This window comes from Gouania willdenowi, chromosome 20 (assembly GCF_900634775.1).
Source record: "Gouania willdenowi chromosome 20, fGouWil2.1, whole genome shotgun sequence".
Lineage (NCBI taxonomy): Eukaryota > Metazoa > Chordata > Actinopteri > Blenniiformes > Gobiesocidae > Gouania > Gouania willdenowi.
The window spans coordinates 17,343,998-17,365,216 of NC_041063.1; the positions used below are offsets into that span (position 1 = coordinate 17,343,998).

Consider the following 21,219-nt stretch of genomic DNA (forward strand, 5'->3'; position numbering starts at 1 on the left):
ATCAAATCAGGCGTTTTTTGATGCACAGCACATTGTTTTTAATACAAAATTAACAAGATCTCTCAATAGATTGAACTAATCAAAGCAATAAAAAGTACAACTAACACTTTGTAAAAATAGACACCACGTTCACACACATTGTTTTTTTTTTTTCTCCTTGTGTGTTGTTTACAATATATCATTTAAGTTTAGTGCATGTTGATTATCATCTATACATTTCATTTTTGCACACACTTAATTTGTGCCATTTTCATCCCAAAAAAATAAAGTGCATTTCACATTGAAAACTATGCATACATCTACACAAGATGCTGTCGACCGTGGCGTCGCTCCCAAAAACCCCAAAACACACACACACACACACAAACACACATTCACAGGCCCTTGAGTGTATCGATAATTAGCTCTAAATTGGTAACCAAAAGAAAGTCGTTGTTAATCAACATCCAAACACTGGCAAGCACAAGCTTTGTGTACAAAGACAAGTGATCAATTCAGTAGAATATCAGGTGTGTTTACAGTTACTGTATGTATTGTTACATCCAACATCAAAGTCTATTACCTTTGTTTGATACAAAGCCCTTTTCTGCACCTGCTCGACAATGAAAATCTCAAAACTACTGTTGGCCGCACAAGAGATTCACATTCATTAACCATGAGAGAGGAAATCCATCCTTCTCATCACTGCCAATGGTGGAGTTCAACAGACTGAGGGTCAATCAACATCAATGTTAACAGCCAAAATGGAGAAATGTCATCCAAAGGGAAGAAAGTTAAGAGTTCAACTCATCTTTAACCTCTAAGTGACAGACTTTGGAAGCCCCATGCATGTTGGTGTGACCGCCCCATCTTAGCATGCCTTATTTACAAAAAAGGAACAAGTTAGATAAACAGTACTACATTCAGAACAAAGCTTTACAGCGCAGTTACATCGAACAAATCCAAATCCAAGCCAGATTGAAGTGGAAAAAATAGAACTTCTTAATGACTATAACAAAATAGACTTTTCTCCAAAAGTGAAGTCTGTAATCAATGTGTCGTGTGCCATTTCTGACCTGTTGGTGCACAGAACTGTTCTCCAATGTTTTCCAGCTCTTTGGAGGTTGTAGCAGAGCTGGAGCTCCTCGGCTGTCTCAGGATTAGTGTGAGAAGGTCTTGTAAAGGTTGAGTACGGTACTTTTCTGCATTTGGGAAGTAACGGTTTTAGCTCATTAGGATCATTCAGAAGTCACTTAATGGACACTAGCTGGACCAGATTGGTTTAAAAGTAGAGTATCAGTCGTAGAAACACAAAGTACAGTTTGGATCCATGTCCAGTTTAGAGTTCCTTTCCCTTTGGCTTGAAGTGCTGGAGCGCCATATCCACCTCTTTTACACATCTTCCACCCCAAAAACTCGACAGACAAAAAAATACATTTAAAAACGAGGCCACTTCTGTCAGAATCGACTGGAAGACTGGCAGCATTCAACTCTAAGTTCACACAAGACTTGACATTGCACCACACTTGCTCCATTCTCCATGCAAGGAGAAAAGTTGCACACATGCACACAACCCGAGGCCATGCAACCTATTCCAGATACACAAAAAAAACACAGTTGGTTTTAGAGGTCACGACACTCTGGACAGTTTTTAAGGAAAGTTAAGGATTTCATTCAGGCTCAACATCAAACCAAAGCCCTACTTCAGCTTAGAAAACAAGTGGTGGAATGACACAGCAGTTCCATCCTCGTCCTTTCTCTTTAAGAACATATTAAAGCATCACTTGTACTGTAGCTCTTTCCTCTTCCATGGAGATGTTATTGCTCTCTGAGTATTGCTTCACATCCAAAATATAACTACCATTCATTGGCTAGTTATTGCTGACATGATATGAAGGACGAGGAGTTTTTCAACACAGCACACTCAGAGCAGCTGATGATGCTGATGCTTGGTCAAAGCTTTGAAACTTCAGCATAAAATACTCCCGAGAAGTCCACGCGATTGTAAAAAGGTGCCACTCCGGTGACCTTCAATAATGATTGTAGCTCTTGTAATGGTATACACTGTTAATGAGGTACACTGTGGTGCAGACACACACACTGGGGTCATGGTGACATCAGAACGCTTCAGGGACATCAACACAGTGGTCTCAGATCTGTGCTTGGTTTTAGTGCATGCAGCATACCACGGTGACGCCCAGCATGCAGACCTTACTTTAGAAGAAGCCAAGAGTTAAAGGAGCCACATCTTCAGTTATAACATACATGAATTACCATTAAAGCCTCAACTGGAGCTCGTAAAAAGGTGATAGTGAATCAGTGTGTGAACATGTTGGTCTGTGTGTGATTGTCAGTGGGTTACATCCTCTGTAATGGACTGCTTACCTGTCCTGGTGGCCTATAAGTGACATGTAATAGGCACCAACAGACCCTCAGTGACCCCTGCATATGTTGAAAGGTCAGATAAATAAATTACTTTCATTGCAACGCTTGCACAGAGTTCAGATTTCAATTTGTTTTTGTACATCTCTACATAGCAATCTGAGATATTCAGGTGATCCATTCATTTTCTAAAAATTCTTGGAGGTTTTTTTTGTTGTTTTTTTTGCAGTCAAAGATTAACTGAATATTTTTAATACAATTATTATTATCAAAAAAAAAAAAATCAGAATAAAAACAATCCACATTCACAGGCCCTTAAATGTATGACATTTAGTTTTAAATGAGAAACTAGGAAAATTCTTTGTTCCTAAATCAATCAATCAATCAATCAATCAATCAATCAATCACTAACAGTAACAAATGGCTCCTTTCATCCTGGCCTCCCTTGTGATAATCTGTTATCAATAAATTCACGTCATTACAGCTGTTCATTAAATTACCCACAATCCCTTTAGAGACGATTGGCTACATTTGACACTGATCTGGGTTTTAAAAGCAATACAGTTTGTTAAAAACCCAAGACAACATGACCTCCTTTTAGGAGTCGAAAGAGGAGATACACTGATCAGCCAGAGCATTAACACCACCTCAATAAAGTGCTGATTAATTCATCAATAAATCACAAATACTGAGTGTACCCTAAACTCAACTGCCCTAATGCTAAAGTGAGAGGCTTAGAAGCGATAGTGCCAAACACACAAATGTGGACCATCACAGATTGTGAATATCAGACTTTGAGGGTTTTTAGTGGCACATGGCACGAAACGGAACGCAAAAACATCACGTTTTCCTTCAATTACAGTAAAAAGCCTCCAAATTCCACATTAAATATATTACAATACTCCAACATTGAGAGCTTGTGGCCATAATATCCATCCTCGTCGCCACTTATCAATGGTTTTAATACATACAGATTTAAATAATGTTTGTATGTGTGTGTTTTAAGCTGACATTTTGTTTTGAAAAAAATATTTTTTTTTATTCATATCAAATCATACTTAACAAGACTTTACAAATTATACTTGAGACATTTTGTATTCATTGTTAGTTATTAATTTTATTTTTGAATAATATTACATATCTTTTTATTTCATGTCAGTGTTAAAACATTAAGAAAATGTTGACAATAAACAGTTTTTTTCCCCTTTTTTGTTCCAGCCCCAGTAAGACCATAATGGTTTTTTCCTTTTCTTTTTCCCCCTCAGTGGTCATAATACTATGGCTGATCGGTGCACACATTAACCTTACATAATCCACAGATGGAAGTCAACCATGTTTCTGTCTCCAGGCTCTCAGTACCAGAGACTGGGAGCGGCTCGCTCTGCTTTTCTGAGGACTGTGAGCGCGGATGGATCAGCGGGAGTGCTCCGGCTCTATTTTTAGCTCTCAGTGCCTGTTTGGCTTTCTCTGCACGTCCAGAGTGCAGCAGCAGCAGCAGCAGCAGCAGAGCGCCGGGATGCTGCTCCAGACAGCCTTTTAACTCCTCTCCGCTACATCAGGCATCAGTGTGCTTGAAAAAAACCCCAACGGCTCCTCCCCGTTGCTGGAAACACGTGTCAGCAGAAGCTTCCCTGGCTGCTGTCTGCAGGAGGAAGGGCGTGGCAGAGAGGGTGGGGGCGGGGTGCATCATGCACAAAGGCTGGTTACTGAGAGTGGAACCTTGGGAGGGCTTCACCCCTGTGGTGGGTGCAACAAAATATCAGACGGAGTCAACCTGCGTCTCCAGCCCGAGCTGAAGCCACAGCTCCTCTGTAACACTGGACCCACCCAGTGAGGAGCACCATGGACTCAGGTCTTCTCTTCCCACGTTGGTCGGCCGGGGTCAGACGTCGCTCGGGGTCCGTGCGCGAAGTGCCACACTGGCAGGAACACAACCGCAGCACGCCAGCCACAGGGCCTTTTGGATCTCCTGGTTCCTAAAGGCGTAGATGACCGGGTTGATAACTGAGTTGTACGTGGCAGGCACCAGCGTAGCGTAGGTGTACAGTGGAGGGTAGGTGTAGTCGGCGATAAGAGAGTAGACAGTGAAAGGCATCCAACAGGCTGCAAAAGTACCCAGGATGATGGCCAGGGTGGACACGCCCTTCCGTGTCGTGACGTAATGGGGCGTGGCTGCAAGGAAGTGGTGCTGGAGGGCGATCTGGTGGGCGTGGCGCATCACAATCTTACAGATCTGGACGTAGAGTTGCAGCATGAGACCAAAGAGCAGCAGGAAGGAGACAGACAGAACCGCAATGTTGTTCTTAGTCAGCGGGCGCACCACGCTGCACGAGGCCTCCTCATCCAGGCAGTTAACGCCTGTGACCGGCAGCAGGCCCAGGCACAGCGACAGGCCCCACAGCAGCACCAGCATGGTGTTGGTGAAGGCCGCCGTCCGCTCAGAGTTGTAGGTGAGGGCGTAGTATAGCGACAGGTAGCGGTCGATGGTGATGGCCAGCAAGCTGAAGACGGAGGCGGAGAAGGAGGCCACCACTAACCCAACGGTCAACAGCTGAGCGGAGTCCGAGCGAATCAGGTAGGCACAGGTGAAGTGCAGCACAAGGCCCAGGCCGGCCAGGAGGTCGGCCAGCGCCAGACTACCAATCAGGAGGAACATGGGTGCCCGGAGAGCCGGGTTCTGCCAGATCACCAGCACCACCAGCGCGTTCTCACAGGCGATCAGAGTCCCTGAGGAGCACAGCACGATGTCCCAGGGGTTCATCAGCAGTGGCAGCTGGCTGGGTGGTAGGGAGTCCATGGGGGGGAAAGAGCCCAGGCTGGTGGTGTTGTCCATGGGACCCCCACCTCCACTCGCCCAGGCTGTGGGGTCAGGGCTTAGCCAGCTTGGGGTGATTGCTGGCTCTTCACTCATTGTGGCCCCTGTCTGTAAAACACACACACAGTCCATGTACAGGAAATTAAGAGAATATTTAACACTGTATGTTCCCTAGTTTATCATTTATACATGCACTATGTGACTCACACACCACTCAGGGTAAAAAAAACACCAGTTACACACATCTCTAACTGGTGTTGTACCTAATAATAAATGGAAACTGGTATTTTTACTCTTTGGAAAAAACATCAATTTGGCTCCATATTGGATGCTGGGGTAAATGTGACCTGCAAGACTTGAGTTTAACACGTGCTGTAGAAGGTCAGCAAACAAACAGTAAATTATCTTTAGTCAATAACTACTACAGGCAGTTTGTGTACCTTAAGTAACCCAATATACACGTTTTTTTTTTACTGTGCATGTCTCAGAACAAAATAGATAAATAGAGTTATAGACTTTCTTTTTAATTGGTCTGAGCAACACTTTTAAACAGAAAAAACCTGCACTACTAGGGATGTCCCGATACAACTCTTTCACTTCCGATATGATACCAATATTGCAGTCTGGAGCAATGGCCGATACCGATATCGAACCGATACAAAATCAGCACGAATCATACAGACTTTTATTACGTATATTGTAGTGTGGAATGTTAGAAAAGACTTGATCAAGTGATGTCACTCAAACAGAGAACAATAGTCAGCAACAGTAGGGATGAGAAAAACTGACCCATTTATTATTAACCAATTGGTTACATACATTTTAACCTTCAACATAATATCTACAGTTTTCTACAATTGAATAAATGTAATATAAAATATATCGGAGATTTTAGATGCAATCCGGTAAAATCCGATATTTGTTTTCTGGCTGATATCGGACCGATATCCGTTATCAATATAGGATGGAGACACCCCTATGCACTGCATTGACGAGTGACTTTTTCTAAACGCAATACTTTTGAATTTCCTTATAGTGTTTTGATGTTTTATGACTATGGGGTTAAAATGCAAAGGTGTGTTGGAATGATTTTTAAACACACAAAAAAATATTTAACAAGGTTTAACACAATGTAAACTGCTACTGTATGTACAATAAATAATCCATAAATGATAGAAGAAGAGCCTACAGCTAACTCAGAATGCATGGTTAAGTAACTCACACATTCACTCTAATTAACTTAGGCATAGCCTACATATTGTTGGCCTGGATGACATCACATGCAGCCCTGGAATAGTAGCTTATTACAGTGGTTCTTCTCAACCTTTTCAGCCTGTGACCCTAAAATAAAAGTGCCAGACACCGAGGACCCCCACAGTAGCTGAAGGTGGTTGGACACGGACATGAACATTGAAGAACATTCATGTGGAGACAGGGCCATCTATAAGATGGAATAAAGGGGAGAGCTTTTTTGGGGCCCATCCATAAAGTCAGCAAAACGATGGTCCATTGTTCTATGAATTTATGAATCCACATTTATCTGAATAATATCCACTGTTATCCAGGAAGTGTATATTATTTGCGCAAACAGTATACAGCCATCTCAAAGATGTACATTTGTGTTTTAATCAAAAATAAAATGGGTGAAATGTGACCAAAAATGACTTGGAAGTGGAAAAAATGAGGAGAAAAGGCATTGAAAATTGATGGAAAAGTGGCAGAAATGTCGCAACAAATATGGCAATAAAAATGATGTAAATATAGGTTTACCATGGCAAGTTTGGTGTGGTAGTTGCAGAAAATGGTAAACATAAGCAAAAATGGGCTGAAATTGTTTGAAAAATATAGATTATTTGTTTCCTGAGGCACCTGGCAACCCCCTCCTGTGTCTTGCGACCCCAAATGGGGTCCTGACTCCAAGGTTGAGAACCCCTGGCTTGGTACACACAGTGTGTGCATGTGCATGTGAGAGCACATTATGCAGGAACACACACACACGGTTAACATCAAGGTTGCTGCAGTGCTAAATTAAAACCAGGCGCTACTGATAACACGGAACTTAATATATCCTGAAGGAAATTAAAAATGCTGTTCACACATGGTCAAACCCTCTGTCACAACACAACACACACAAAACTACATAGATGAGATGCAAAAGGTGCATTAAATATGGTACATTGTACAACTGAGGCTTTTGATGTAAGCTTTGACCTATCTAAATGTGTGACTTTAGTTTAAATGTATTTAAAAGTATATTGAAATTCAAATGAATGCACAAGTGCTGTTCTGCAAAGGTGAAAGTAGAAAAACCAATGCAAGTTAATGAATTGGCACGTGTTAGCCCTGGGACTGACTGGGTGACTTGTTGGCAAAAAAAAACAATTAAAATTAAAGAAATCCAAATCAAACAGGACTGTGGCCCCCTAGGACAGGGGCCATTGTCTATGCAGAGCCACGATGAATACATTTTAAAGGTGCACAATGAAAGCCGTGGTTCGCTGTCATTTTAAGGCCCCACATTGATCCTCTCCTGCAGGTGATGGCGGTGAGTCCGCACCCGTCCCCCAGCATCACCATCACCGCCACACTGCTATGCTGCGCCCGGCACGGGGGGTGAAGGACAGCATCCACGGCGCTCCTCTCGCCATGCACGTGCACTTACCTTGACTGGGTCAGGTGACTTATGTGGAGAACAGTGTAGGTCCATGGTAGCGAGCAGGGCGGTGCGGCGCCGGCAGACAGCAGGGACGCAGCTCGATGGAGGAAGAAAAGGAGGAGGAAGGAGGAGGAGAGGGATGAAAAGCATCGCTGTGGACTGCGGCTGTGCGCCAGAGGAGGAGGAGAAGCCTCGCGGTAGTTTTCTTAATCTAGAATGAATGTGATGACTATCCCTGTAATAAACTGTTTTTTTACAGCAGGAATATTCAGCTCATTGACGCTTTTTTTTTATTTTATTTTTTTATTTTATTTTTTTTAAAGGAGTAGTAGCTATCCTTACGGTTGCCGTATCAATATATCGACATTCTATCCGTACGCAAGCGCCCCTATCTGGCCTGTTTAGGTCACGTGATAGGTCAGTCCATTAGTCAGTTTAGGTCGCGTGACTAGGACTCCTTGCCCTAAACCCTAACCCCCAAAAATGTTGCGATATTGGGTTTTTATCACCTAACCTTCTAACACGCTACGTACTTGTACTTTCGGTAAACAGTAACAATAGAGGGTTTTCACGGCGCGTCATCAACCCGGAAGGTAGCCACTTTGGAGATATAGCAGCAGGTCTACAAACAGCACGCAGACAAGAAAAATCCCAAATTTCGAGACGAAATGGTGAACTTTGTCGTGTTTTTGGCTGTACCAATGGGTCAAACAGTGGGACACCAGTTGGGGTTTTATAGATTGCCAAAAAATATATAAAAAATCAAGGAGAACAATCTCACAAGTTATCAGAGGAAAGGAGGCGCTTGTGGCTAGCAAAGCTAAACCAGGAACTACGAGGCAAAAATCTGGACAAACATCGGAATATTGCAACAACACATCATCAGTAGGTTAAAAACTAACCTGCAGTGGTGAGTAGTGCAAAAGGATGATGAAGTAAACATGTGATTATCTTTTCCGGTATTTACATTAATGAGTGTGCGTAGATGTATGTTTAAATTAAATAATATACGTGTATGTACATTCACAGTTACAATTTAGTTCCAGGGTTATTTCACAGCAACGGGTCTGACAGTCTTTGACTGTTTAGCGTTCATTAGAGTGACAGCCTGTGGGAAGAAACTGTTCTTATGACGGGTTGTTTTGGCATTGATATGAAATATGAATTATATTATCATCACACTAGAAATTTAGTTAAAGGATCCATGTTAAACGAAATCAACTTTGTGTTTTAAACATCATAAAGTGCTATAGGGCTTCATACAACATGCCCAAAGTGTTTTTATCATTGATTCCCTCAATCATTAGTTAGAGGGTGATTTACTCCTTTCTTACTGCAGGGTGAGCCCAAACACCTCGCTCCAATTTGATGACGCGTTCCCACTTTGATGACGAATTTGACGTGGCACTGAGCTGGAGAAGCCACGCCTCCAGGAAGCTCTCACCCACAGACAAAGGTGAGCATTACTACAGTCTATGTATGTACCGGTGAATGCCCCGCCCCTACGGTCTGTCTCGTGTTTATAAAGCAGCATGAGCTCAGCTACGGAGTGGGTGGGAGGAGGGCGGGCCGTCCTCTGGCCCTACGTCACCGTGCGGGGAGGAGGAAGTCAGTGTCCTGTCTATAGACACGCCTACTCAATGAATATGCATAAGTAGGCCGCAAATCAGCCTGTTTGTGTAGAGTTGCTCAGAAAGTGACTTTTCAGAGGCTAAAACTTTGGAAAACAGGCAAGTTTGGGAAAATAAACCTCAAATACTTTGTTTTTGGGGTTCTTAGAACAAATGGAGGTGAAAAATAGCATGATAAGGGACCTTTAAGAGCTGCTGCAAACAACAATTTACTTACCTGACAAGAAATGGACTGAAGAAATTCAGATGTTTGTCTAGATTTTTGCCTCGTAGATCCTGGTTTAGCTTTGCTAGCCACAAGCGCCTCCTTTCCTCTGATAACTTGTGAGATTGTTCTCCTTGATTTTTTATCTTTTTTGGCAATCTATAAAACCCCAACTGTGTCCCACTGTTTGACCCATTGGTACAGCCAAAAACACGACAATAGTTCACCATTTTGTCTCAAAATTTGGGATTATCTTGTCTGCGTGCTCTTTGTAGACCTGCTGCTATATCTCCAAAATGGCGACTTCCGGGTTGATGACGCGCCGTGAAAACCCTCTATAGCACCGGGGGTTATCCAACAACCATACAAATAGACACTTTCTTTTTTAACCAGCTCCAGTTAAGCTTGGCTCTCATTATCCAGAGTTCATTTCTCCATGCCAGTCCCAGTGGTATTAAACTCATTTTAGTTCAGTGGGTTGCAGATAAACCAGTAATTTCCATATTTAAGTGTAACTAAACCACCATCAAATCACTTTTTTTCCTCCATTAAAAACAAATGCATTTGGGTATGAATTAAGTGTGACTTAAGAGTGACTGCCCTCTTTGGGTTTAAACCCTGCAATTACAATCAAATGTTGCTATCGGCTGAGAATGATGGTTTGTGACATTTTGGTGACTTCTTACATCACAAACCGGCACTGTTGGCCCCACCCCCTATAAGATTTAGCACCTGTCTACTCTGCAATCAGAGTATATTGAGTAAGTTGGGGGCATAGCATAGATTGTTCTTTGGAGATTTTTTAATATAACCTGGGCGTGTCTTTACTGCTCCAGGAGCCCCGCCCATAATCAAGGTTCTTTTTTTTATTTCTCCCCTAGTGGAATTTAAGCCATAACCTTGGGGTTTAGTTACTCTTTAATGTCCCCTGGTTTGCACTTCCATGTGTAACGCACATTTTCCAAGCATTAAGTGACAGATATCAAACCCTACAAAATCTTCACTTTAAATTGAATTCATTTCATGACACATTTTTTATTTAATCTGTGGGAAATTATTGGAATAATTTGAGGAAAATAGCAGGATTTTTTCTAAAAATTGTGAGTTCTTGCATCCATTTGTGGTTTCTAAATTACTGCCATCATGTGATATAGATACGGGGAAACTGAGAGCCTTGGCAAATATATGCCTTTTAATATTTGATTGTATTGGGAAATGTTTAGGGTCTTAACCCTCTCTTTTAAACTGGTACATTTCTTTACTTAGAAGGGTGATAGTAATTAATATGAAATTAGAATCCTTAAAGCAATTATTTATCCTCCTAACATTGGCTAGTACGGTATAAATGAGAGCTACATTCTATGTAACATGTGATCGTCTCATTGCTCACAGCACGTCTCTCTCCTCTTTCAGTGAAGATGATGAAGCTAGATGCTGCTCACTCTCCTGCTGCGAAACCCTGCTATTCTGGTCCTGTCTGTGCTATTAACACCACCTCTAATGTGTGTCAGCTCCTCCTCCTCTGATTGCTTATGTTTTATATAAGCCACACTAACCCCAACCCTACTTAATGACTTTTTTTTAAGGATTAAATATTGAGTAACGCTGCTGTTTGCTTTGTGAGGTTGTCCCGCTGAGAGGGAGCCGTTGAGCTCAGGTATGAGTCATCTTTGCTCACTCATGGGACAAAAAAAAAAAAAAAAATTAATAAATCCACAAGAGTCAATCTTACTGGCTTTATTTCTTTTTCTTTAAAACAGAAAACATTCGCTTCACAACAGGCCTTATCAAGCAAACCCTCACATTAAGCTCGCAGACACCTACAAAACAGTATCAAAAGTGCACCATAGTGTTAATACATCTTCTCCGGGGTTAAGCTCTTCCAATGATAATATTATTTTCCTGTAATATTTATACAAATACCATTCTGTACACATTGTAGAAACACACAACCTGGTACCCCCCCCCCTCCCACCCTCCTCAACCACTCCATCCTCCATCCACTCTCAGTGCAACCACATACGAGGGGGTGAAACCACCAGGCTGATCGGATGAATAATTAAATACCCATTCAGCCCACACCCATGGCAAAAAACTAGAACGTCACTCAGACAACCAAAAAAACATTGGTACACCCCTCATTCAGTGTCTTTTTTTAAAAACAATCTCAGCACAGATTTCATTCAGTGTTGTCTCGTCGTTGTCAGGGCAACAGCAGCAGCAGCAGCGGTGGAGGGTGAGAGCAAAAAAACGGCATCTGGTAAAGATGCAGGGACGTCCACGGCTGAGCTGCAGCGCTGGGTGCGTTAAGAGCACAGGTATGAGTTACAGCTGCGTGGGCAGGTGCGTTTATTACAGTCTGCTGCTCCTGGGCTGAGCGAAAGCTCAGCGTCTCTCTGAAGCACGACGGCCCACGTTTTAATCTCTGGACTGGTAGAAGAGGATGTAGCCTGACTCAGAGTTCTTGGAGATTTCAGAGGTCAGGCCGTAAAACTCTTCGATGGCCTGCGCGTCGATTTTCTACAAGAGGAGAAACATGACAGAAAAACCTCGTTAGGGAATAAATCTGGGATCGCTTTGGATTTAGAGGGACGAGCAAAGAAAGAAAAAAAAAGGAAGAATAAAGAAAAAAAAATAGGGGGAAAAAGGAGAAAAACAATAATAATATAAAAATGAAGGAAGTAGCAAACGATGTCACCCACCTCAACGATGTCGTCATCGAAGAGCAACCAGAAGTCGTGACTTTTTACAATAGCAATGTAGTGACCTCTGTTTGGACCACTGAAAGAGAGACAACACTGCATCACATCCTCCTGCACACGTGGCTATGTGCAACTGCTTATACATGTGAAGATGACATTAGCAATCAACATTTCCACACGATAACAGGTGATAACTTTGAAAAAGCTTAGACTGCTACGGAACCTTTGAGTTAATCTCTAACGATGCTAAAAATCAGTTTCACTCTTGCAGAATTCCCTGAGAAAATACTAATGTGTGACATTAAAGCAGAGCTGCTTATTCCTGGGGCTTCTACCTGTTATTTATAAGTGCAAATGAATGGACAAATAGTAATAGAAAAATGCGCCACAAACAAAACAGACACTTGCTTCTAAACTTTCAAAATAAGAGCAGTTATGCATTATTAACGCACGTGATATTTTTTTTTCAATGTGCTGAACGCATATTGCATGCATTGGTGTTCTTCTGGAGTCAATTTGACCCCAAGATGTTATCTGTAATTGTGTTACCCATGTGTGACCTTACATCTACACGCCAGCCAAATTATTGAAGATAAATTAATTATTTGGCCTGATGGTGGCGCTAGAGAATGGGTCGAGGTTTCATTAAGGTTTTTTTTTTATGTATTTAACAAATAAACAGGAGGCAAATATCCCTGGGGTCAAATTGACCCCGTGGGTAAAATGTGTCATATATATTTGAGGATAATACAAGGGTTAATATAATTCTTAATTCTTAAGAGTTGAATTTTCAACTCTTCAGTAACAAATATTCTGCGGGTTCAGATGCAAAAAGTAACTCCTACTAGTTAACATACACACCTCCCACAATGCACCACCACAGCGACCAGGTCGTAGAGCCTCTCTGGGTTTGTGGCGTCCCCGGACGTATTGAAGAGGCGGAGCTCCAGGGGGAAGACGACGCGATAGGACAGCTTGGTGTAGCGCTGCAGCTGCTCCATGTACTTGAAGCGCTTTAGGTGCAGAGCCAGGATCATCGGCAGCTTTTTCACACGCATCCTGAATAGAAAACGAGCCGAGTGAGCCCACACCGAGCGCACAAACAGGAAGAAAACACTCCTCACAGTCAGACGTGTGTTACACGTTGTACACACTGACCTTTTGTGTGCCTCCTGCTTGCTCCTACATTCTTCACAGTAGTATTTGTACTCACTGCACAGTGTCTCTGTGTTACTGAAACCTCTGAGGGAAAAGAAAGCATAATTATCCTTCCATTCTGTGTCCATTTAATTATTCATGCATTGTTTAAATGCTTCTATTGAAAAGCAGTCAAACTAGTCCTCAAGGTGTCACACATTAGACGTGTTTCCTGTCACACAGCCGTACCTGAGGCAGTGTGTGATGGAGGTATTCTGTTCCACATCCACAGAAAGGTCCAGAAAGTCCTCATCCTTGCTGCTTATCTGAGGAGAAAACATGCAGGTTGATACTGTTTGCAACTATCCTGATGATCTAGTGCTGTACAGACCAAGCACACCGACAGCAGGAAAGGAGAAGCTCAGAAAAAGTTCATTTACTTGACTTTTCATCTTGTTTTCTACCATTTCTTTGGCAGTGTTGCAAAAAAAGTATTAGGCAGCCATCGATTGTCCCACTTTAAAAGATGAGGTCTGTAATTTTTATCATTGGTACACTTCAACTGTGAGAGACAGAATGTGTAAAAAAATCCAGGAAATCACATTGTGTGATATTTATAAAAATCATTTGTAAATTCTTGCATAAAATAAGTATTTGACGCCAATTCTGGCTCTCACAGACCTGTTACTTCTTCTGTCCTCCACTCGTTACCTGTATTAATGGCACCTGTTTGAACTCGTTATCTGTTACCTGTACGCACCTTCAAACATCCATCCATCCATTTTCTTACCCGCTTATTTCCCGTTTAACAGGGTCGCGGGGGTCTGCCGGTGCCAATCTCCGGCTCTCATGGGGCGCTTGGCGGGGGTACACCCTGGACAGGGCGCCAGTCCATCACAGGGCAACAGAGACACAGACAACCATTCACTCTCTCATTCACTCCTATGGGCATTTTAGAGACTCCAATCAACCTTACAGTCATGTTTTTGGATTGTGGGAGGAAGCCGGAAGTACCGGAGGAAAACCCACGCAGCACGGGGGAGAACATTGCAAAACTCCACACAGAAAGGACCCAAGTGTCCACCCCAGGGCTTGAACCCAGGACCTTCTTGCTGTGAGGCGGACGTGCTAACCACTAAGCCACCGTGCGCCCTCATCACCTTCAAACAGTCTGACTCCAAACTCTGTCATTGCCAACCAGTGTTACATTACAGTAAGTATTGAGTTGCTCTTTTGTTATTCACCAAATATGTATTTCCTGCAGCATTATACAAATAAATAATTTAAAAATCACACAATGTGATTTTTCTGGATTTTTTTTTCAAATTCTATTTCTCACAGTTGAAGTGTACATATGAGGAAAATTACATACCTCTACTTTTTTGCCCCACTGTATTTAACAGAAAGTTGACTTTACAGGGCTAGAAATGATGTATGAACTAGATGTGTGTGATATCTCACTGTTTCACAGGTCAAGCAGCGAGTCTCATTGGTCAGAGTGCCTTGGAAGATCTCGTGCACCCAGGTGGGAGCGGGCGTGGCGTTGCTGTTGTTGTTCTGTGAGTCCAGTGTGCCGTTAGCTAGGCGGCCATTGGTCTTATCCTGCTTCCTCTCCTCCTGCAGCAGGTCGGCGATGGTGTTGAGCAGGTAGTTCAGGAACTCGTGGGCATCCTGCTGCATGTAGTTGTCAAACAGCTCTGAAGAATAAAATGGAAAGAGTAGAGGGTGTAGGAAAAAAAAAATTGGATTCTGCGATACATTGTGATATATCGCCATGTGATTACTGTATCGATCCAAAAAATGTCCAAGTTCATTTATTTTTTTTAATCATGTTTTTGCACATGCTGTCAAAGGTCAACACTACATGAGGAGCAATTTTTTTTTTACGACAGCAATGCATGTTTTGTTATTGCAATTAAATATATTAATGAATTTTATTGCATAATTGTTTATAATCATGTTTTTAACACAAAAAAAAAAATAATTACTTATGCATAGCACGTAAACAGCTGGTCACTAGGCCTCAGTGAACTACATAATACCTTGTTAAACTACCTCACTCCTCAATGCATTTTAGCTTGGGAGTTGATTGCCAATTTATTTTCATAAAACATACTGGTCATTTTATTAGATGTGGTTACTTTTTTTAACGTAAAAAACTTAACAGAATCAGAATCTGTTGTAGAAAGAAAGTTAAACTTTTTTTTTTTTTTTTTTACAAAGGAATTTGACAGTTTGATAAATACCACCACTTTTATATATTGGTGCTTGAAATCCAATTACAGTAGTTACCATTTACTTGTTCTCGCAAATTTAAGAAAATGAAATAAATTGCATATTTTCTACTTGTAAATGTGTAATTGTTGATATTGCGATGTATGTATTGTAATTAGTACTGAAATATAAGGTATCGTGACATTGCAATGCACAGTCCTACTGCAGAGGGTTTTCTCTTCACGTTCCTTTCTCACCGTTCTCTTTGCGTAGCCGTGTGATGAACTTCTTCGGAGGAATGACGCCCACTTTCCTCTTCTGGTTGGCGATGCTGTGGAAGAGGTCGGCCAAGCAGGTGAGCAGGTTCTCCTTCCTGCGCGGCTGACTGCGGTACGCCAAGATCTTCTCCCGGAAGGGTCGGCAAAAGTACAGCGCCTGCAGCACCGAGTTGCAATAGCAGGTGTTCCCAAACTATAAAACCAAACAGGACGCAGGAGAAGAGAGGATGGGCTTGAATACACGTTCGGAGGAGAAGAAGCTGAAAAAAAAGCGTGCATCAATCTCTACTTACATTAACCAAACCGAAGTAGTGCTCGTTGACCGGAAACTGCTCAGATCCAATCTCTTTCTCCAGAGCAGAGGCATTGGCGCCCTGTCCAAGCACAGAACAACACAAACAGCTTATGTGAAACACAGATTTTGGGTGGTTTAAAAAAAAATATAGAAAAATTCCAACATTATTGTGCCATAATTAAATTTCAACTAGGCCTGAGCGATATATCAAGATCCAATATATATGATATTTCTACTTTGGTGATATAGATTACAATATCGTATATATATTTTTATTTCATAGCTTATTTTGTATTATAATACTCGCTTTAGGAATCGCTAAATCTCAGAACAGCATGAAAACCCAGACCTTCCCCTAAACAAGCCACACTACAGAACTTCACTCACATGCGCTGTCCCTTAGAGGCAAAAAAGCCAAAAGTGAAACATAAAAAAGTGCAGCCGTTTGTTAATAAATGTGCTTGTGTGGCATTTTGCATCAGCAAATTTAACCCTGAATTGTCTTTCTGGTGACTTTATTTAGTTAAAAATGTCAATTCATATGGTATATTGCCCTTTTAAGAAAAAAACAAAGATTTCAGTTTTAGTTCATATCGCCCAGCTCTGACTTCAACATATAACTGATATAATATACAGTATGTAAGGCACTGACAATATCAGTCCCTGTTGCAGCTTTATTGAAATTTCCTTGACTTTTTGTGTTAAAATGCAAGAACATGCAAAAAGTTTTTTTTTTTTTTTTTTTAAAGCATTTAAAAATGACTAGTCATGTGATATAGGCGCGGGAAATTACAGGAATGTTTGATTTGATATGTGAATTTGGAGGGACAGATATCTACATCTAAAGTAATTTGTTTGAAGTTATTTTTACTTTCTCCTGCGGGCCACATTGTATGTTCCAAAGGGCCTGATTTGGCCCCTAAGCCTCGAGTTTGACACCTGCGATTTAGAGGATGACTGGAATAAAATCAGAACAAATATATTTTGGACAAAATCTAACCAGAGTTCAGTCATTCTGTGTGTTATTTGATGTTTGCTTAGCAGTCGAATATTTGCAATAATGCTAGTAAGGTTTAAATCCTGTAACCAAGCTGGAAACAGTGATTATATCTATAGACTTTAGACTCAGCATCATCAATGCTTTGCACACAAGGGCCTCATTATCCAGATATGCTGACATGTGCTGCCAGTGCAGAGCTTGCTGAGGGATGACAGTCGGCAAGTGTGAGTGCATCTGTATGCACGGTGAAGCTAAAAGCGGACACAGACTTCACAAGAAAAGAAACCGTAATTTTCTCTTCTGCATTTCAATGGACACAGTGACCTCGTCCTCTTCTGCTCTGCTGGTTTGGGAATTCCCACAGCTTTGCAATGAGTGCATCATCTGGGCAGAACTTTGTTTGACAGAGGTGTGTAGTACTGGTCTTGCACACACAACACTCCTTAATTTATCGTTTACATTAAGAATGATAACGAAAATACATGCAAACTCCTTAAACTAAGCAGAAACGCAAGTGTAATGCGTGCAACAGCAAAAAGAGTGATATCAGTGGTCTTGAAATACAATGATTATTTGTATTAACTATATAATTATCACTAAAGGCACTTTGCATCTTTTGTATTTTTGGAAATTAATCATACAACAATGTAACCCACTGACTAGAGTTGGTCAATATATCGGGATTCAAGATGTACTGAGTTCTCTGTTTTGGCGTTATAGAAAAATCTGATATAATTTTTTTTCATAACTTATTTTGTATCAAAATACTTGTTTTATGAGTCACTGCTTTCCCTACTTGTCAGAAAAGCATGAAAGGCACAGTTAGATGGATTGCTAAATTAGTGTGTCCTAATCCAGATCTACCACTAAACGAGCCACAATACAGAACTCACTCACACGTGCTGTCTCTTATAGGAGAAAAAGCCAAAAGTGGCACATATTGTGCAACTGTTTATTGATAAATGTGCTTTTGTGGCATTTTGTATCAGAAAATTTAACTCAGAATTGTCTTCATGGTCAGACTAGATTTGAAGTAAAAATATCAAGAATTTAACCGTATATCGCCATTTTAAGAAAAAAATATCAAGATATGAGTTTTGGTCCATATTGCCCAGTCCTATCACTGACAAAACGGAAAAGTCATTAAAAACAAAAAATGTTAATTACTTAATCAAAAATGTAAAGAAAAAAAAGTAATATGCAGTTCTGTTAGTGCTGTTTTTTGATCACCTTTGGAGGAAAATAAGCGCTATTAGACAAAATATGTTGCATTTCCTATGCTAGCAACTTTAGCTTAGATATGGTGTTAAATCAGTGAATAATGTAAACAAGCCATTATCCGGTCTGTGGATGCAGAGATTTAGCTTTAGTAAAACACGGTGCGACATTAAGGCAGTGTCGTCATTGCGTGTATTTAACCGAAGGCCAACACGACACGTAGACGTGTCCTGTTGTTGCCGTTTGTCCACACACCGCAGGAAGCTACAGGCCAGTGAGAGGTCATCCATTTAATCCAGCTGCTGACACTGGTTTAGCCTCTGCAGGTTAGCCCATTAGCTCCAGCTGCAGCAGGTGCACTGTCACCGTGCTGTGTCACACTAACCTGCTAGTTAGTACATGTTTAAATCACCCACTGAGGAGCTAGGGAGCAGCAAAGCTCCGCTGTGTGTCCGTGTGCGGACCCCTAACGCACAGAGGACAGGCTGATAGGAGGTGGCTGCTACGGACGGAAAAACTGCTTGGCTAGCACAGGCAGCGGATAAAACCTCTTACGCTGGTAAACACACGGTTTAAACAGCTGATTAAACGAGCGGCTGTGGGCTACGTTGTGTCCCGTGGATAGAACCGCATCGTCGCGCACTCACCATGGTACAAAAAGACGCAAGTTTGGAGACTGTCATTAGGATTTCCATCCGGCTAGCGCCATCTTCCACCAAACCATCGCGCGCTGATGGGACCGTGCAGGCTGCCCGCGTGAGGGCAGGCACGCGATTCCGCCCAGCCCGTCACGGACGGGGTCCGCAGCGATAGCTGTGTTGCCAGGTTGGGTTGCTTCCGGATTCAATTTATTAAACATCAAATGATTATTCCAGAAAACAGGTTATGTTCAAACTCTGACTATGTTCGGACTCAAATGAGGGGAACTCTGACTATCCCATTCCTGAAAGCGAGGTATGTTGTATTATAGACTACAGCTCAGCCTTCAACACGGTCATTCCCCACATGCTCACCCATAGACTGTTTTCCCTCTGACTTCACTCCACCCTCTGTGACTGACTGCTGGACTTTTTGACTGACAGGCCTCAGTTTGTCAGGGTTGGGAACAGGACCTCAACCAGCATCCACACTAATGTTGGCACCCCACAGGGCTGTGTTCTTAGCCCCTTCCTCTACACCCTGTTCACCCACGACTGTGTCGCCTCCCACAAGGACAACACCATCCTGAAGTTTGCAGACGACATCGTGGCGATAGGGCGTATCACTGGCGAAGACAAAGTGGCCTACAGGAGGGAGGTGGTCAACCTCACCCTCAACACGGACAAGACCATGGAGATGATAGTGGACGTGAGGAAGGAGAGGAGCTCTGTCTATCTGCCCACATGAACACTGCTTTTCAAGGAACACTTTGATTTTCCTTGACACTCTTCTCTGACACATATTAGTAACATCACACACCACAGACGTGGCTCAGTCACATCGTTACAAATGTTGTGCTGCTTTACATTATAAAGAAAACTAGTTTTATTTACAACATTGTGGATACAGAGCATTTTCGTGAAATTTAGAGAGAGCATTGCAATATGAATGTTACGTTGGCACAACGAGTAAGACAGTACCCGTGAAAGAATAGGGTTAAGGTTCAAATCTAACAATAGTCTCTTTTTTTTTGGATGTCCAGATGACTCGGCCAACTACAGTACATTCAAAATCAATGTAAATGATGCAACATCAAGCGGTCGTCACTGTCTGTAGCTAGGTAATCAGCCCTCTCTATACAGCAGCCCCGGCTCTGCAGGCACATTCTATTCATATTATTACCCTGTCGTCACTGGAGCGATGAAGTGATGACTTGACCAAAAAGCGAGACAATGTTCAAGCGACTCATCATAGGTGATTTAAGCGACTATAGTTGCTGAAGTGGCGTTCTGTGTGAACGCAACTTTAGAACATGCTCATATTCCAAAAATGCCGGCTTAATTCACCCATCGGGGTGAATAAATCACTCTCTTCCTGGTGGTTACCATGGTAGTTCCTGTTATCTTTGCTCCATTTATGATTTTTTTTTTTTATCGCCCTCGTGCTCGTAAGTAACCCAAGGTTTACATACTCAGGGTTGATAGACCACCCAGCTGTAAGGGAATCGGAAACCTATAGAGTTTCCTATCACGGGGTATGTTGACAGAGTTTTAGACTCAGAGTTTGTTGAACCTCCTTTCTGGAATACCCTGCAGATGGTTACATGAACCTAGTAATATGTGAGATTTCCCTGAAAATATGAGGTTACATTAGATGGCATTAGATCAAATGGCACATATTGTCATTGTACAAGACAAGTCATACAACAAAATTGGAGCAGCTTGGAACAGTGTTACAAAAAATGAAAAAAAATAGAATAACAGTAAAATCTTCGTAAATTAAAAGCATACATATATCTAGATAATTCAATTAGATGATCTTTACACAACTATTGAAGTAGATTTATGTCTTTATTATTTAATCAAATAAAAAACTTCAGTAAAATGTTTTTTTCTTCAATCAAAAATAAACATTTTCAATAAAAAAAAAAGTGATTAATTGCAAAAAAAAAATATTTTGAGACCCAAAAAATTGAATATATAATAAAAGACTGGGTAGATGAAACACAGCCATTTCACGAGTTCAGAGCCATTTATGAGAAATGGTTACGTTTTGTGTTGTGAACCAA

At 41.7% G+C, this 21,219-nt stretch overlaps 2 protein-coding genes across 2 annotated transcripts; both read right to left on the bottom strand.

The window, feature by feature from the left end:
- Positions 1-19: 19 nt before the first annotated feature.
- Positions 20-7,934, bottom strand: gpr12 (G protein-coupled receptor 12). Its single transcript, XM_028434466.1, has 2 exons — positions 7,839-7,934; positions 20-5,284 (listed from the first exon to the last, which is right to left on the bottom strand). Exons 1-2 carry the CDS (start codon positions 7,881-7,883, stop codon positions 4,244-4,246), a joined length of 1,086 nt encoding a protein of 361 aa, XP_028290267.1. The 5' UTR covers positions 7,884-7,934; the 3' UTR covers positions 20-4,243.
- Positions 7,935-11,652: 3,718 nt separating this feature from the next.
- On the bottom strand, positions 11,653-19,306 carry usp12a (ubiquitin specific peptidase 12a). The gene is made up of 9 exons (XM_028434961.1): positions 19,160-19,306; positions 16,293-16,373; positions 15,979-16,192; positions 14,969-15,204; positions 13,757-13,833; positions 13,529-13,612; positions 13,232-13,429; positions 12,371-12,449; positions 11,653-12,188 (listed from the first exon to the last, which is right to left on the bottom strand). The coding sequence occupies exons 1-9, from the start codon at positions 19,205-19,207 to the stop codon at positions 12,087-12,089; spliced, it is 1,119 nt and encodes a 372-aa protein (XP_028290762.1). The 5' UTR covers positions 19,208-19,306; the 3' UTR covers positions 11,653-12,086.
- Between the last annotated feature and the right edge of the window lie 1,913 nt (positions 19,307-21,219).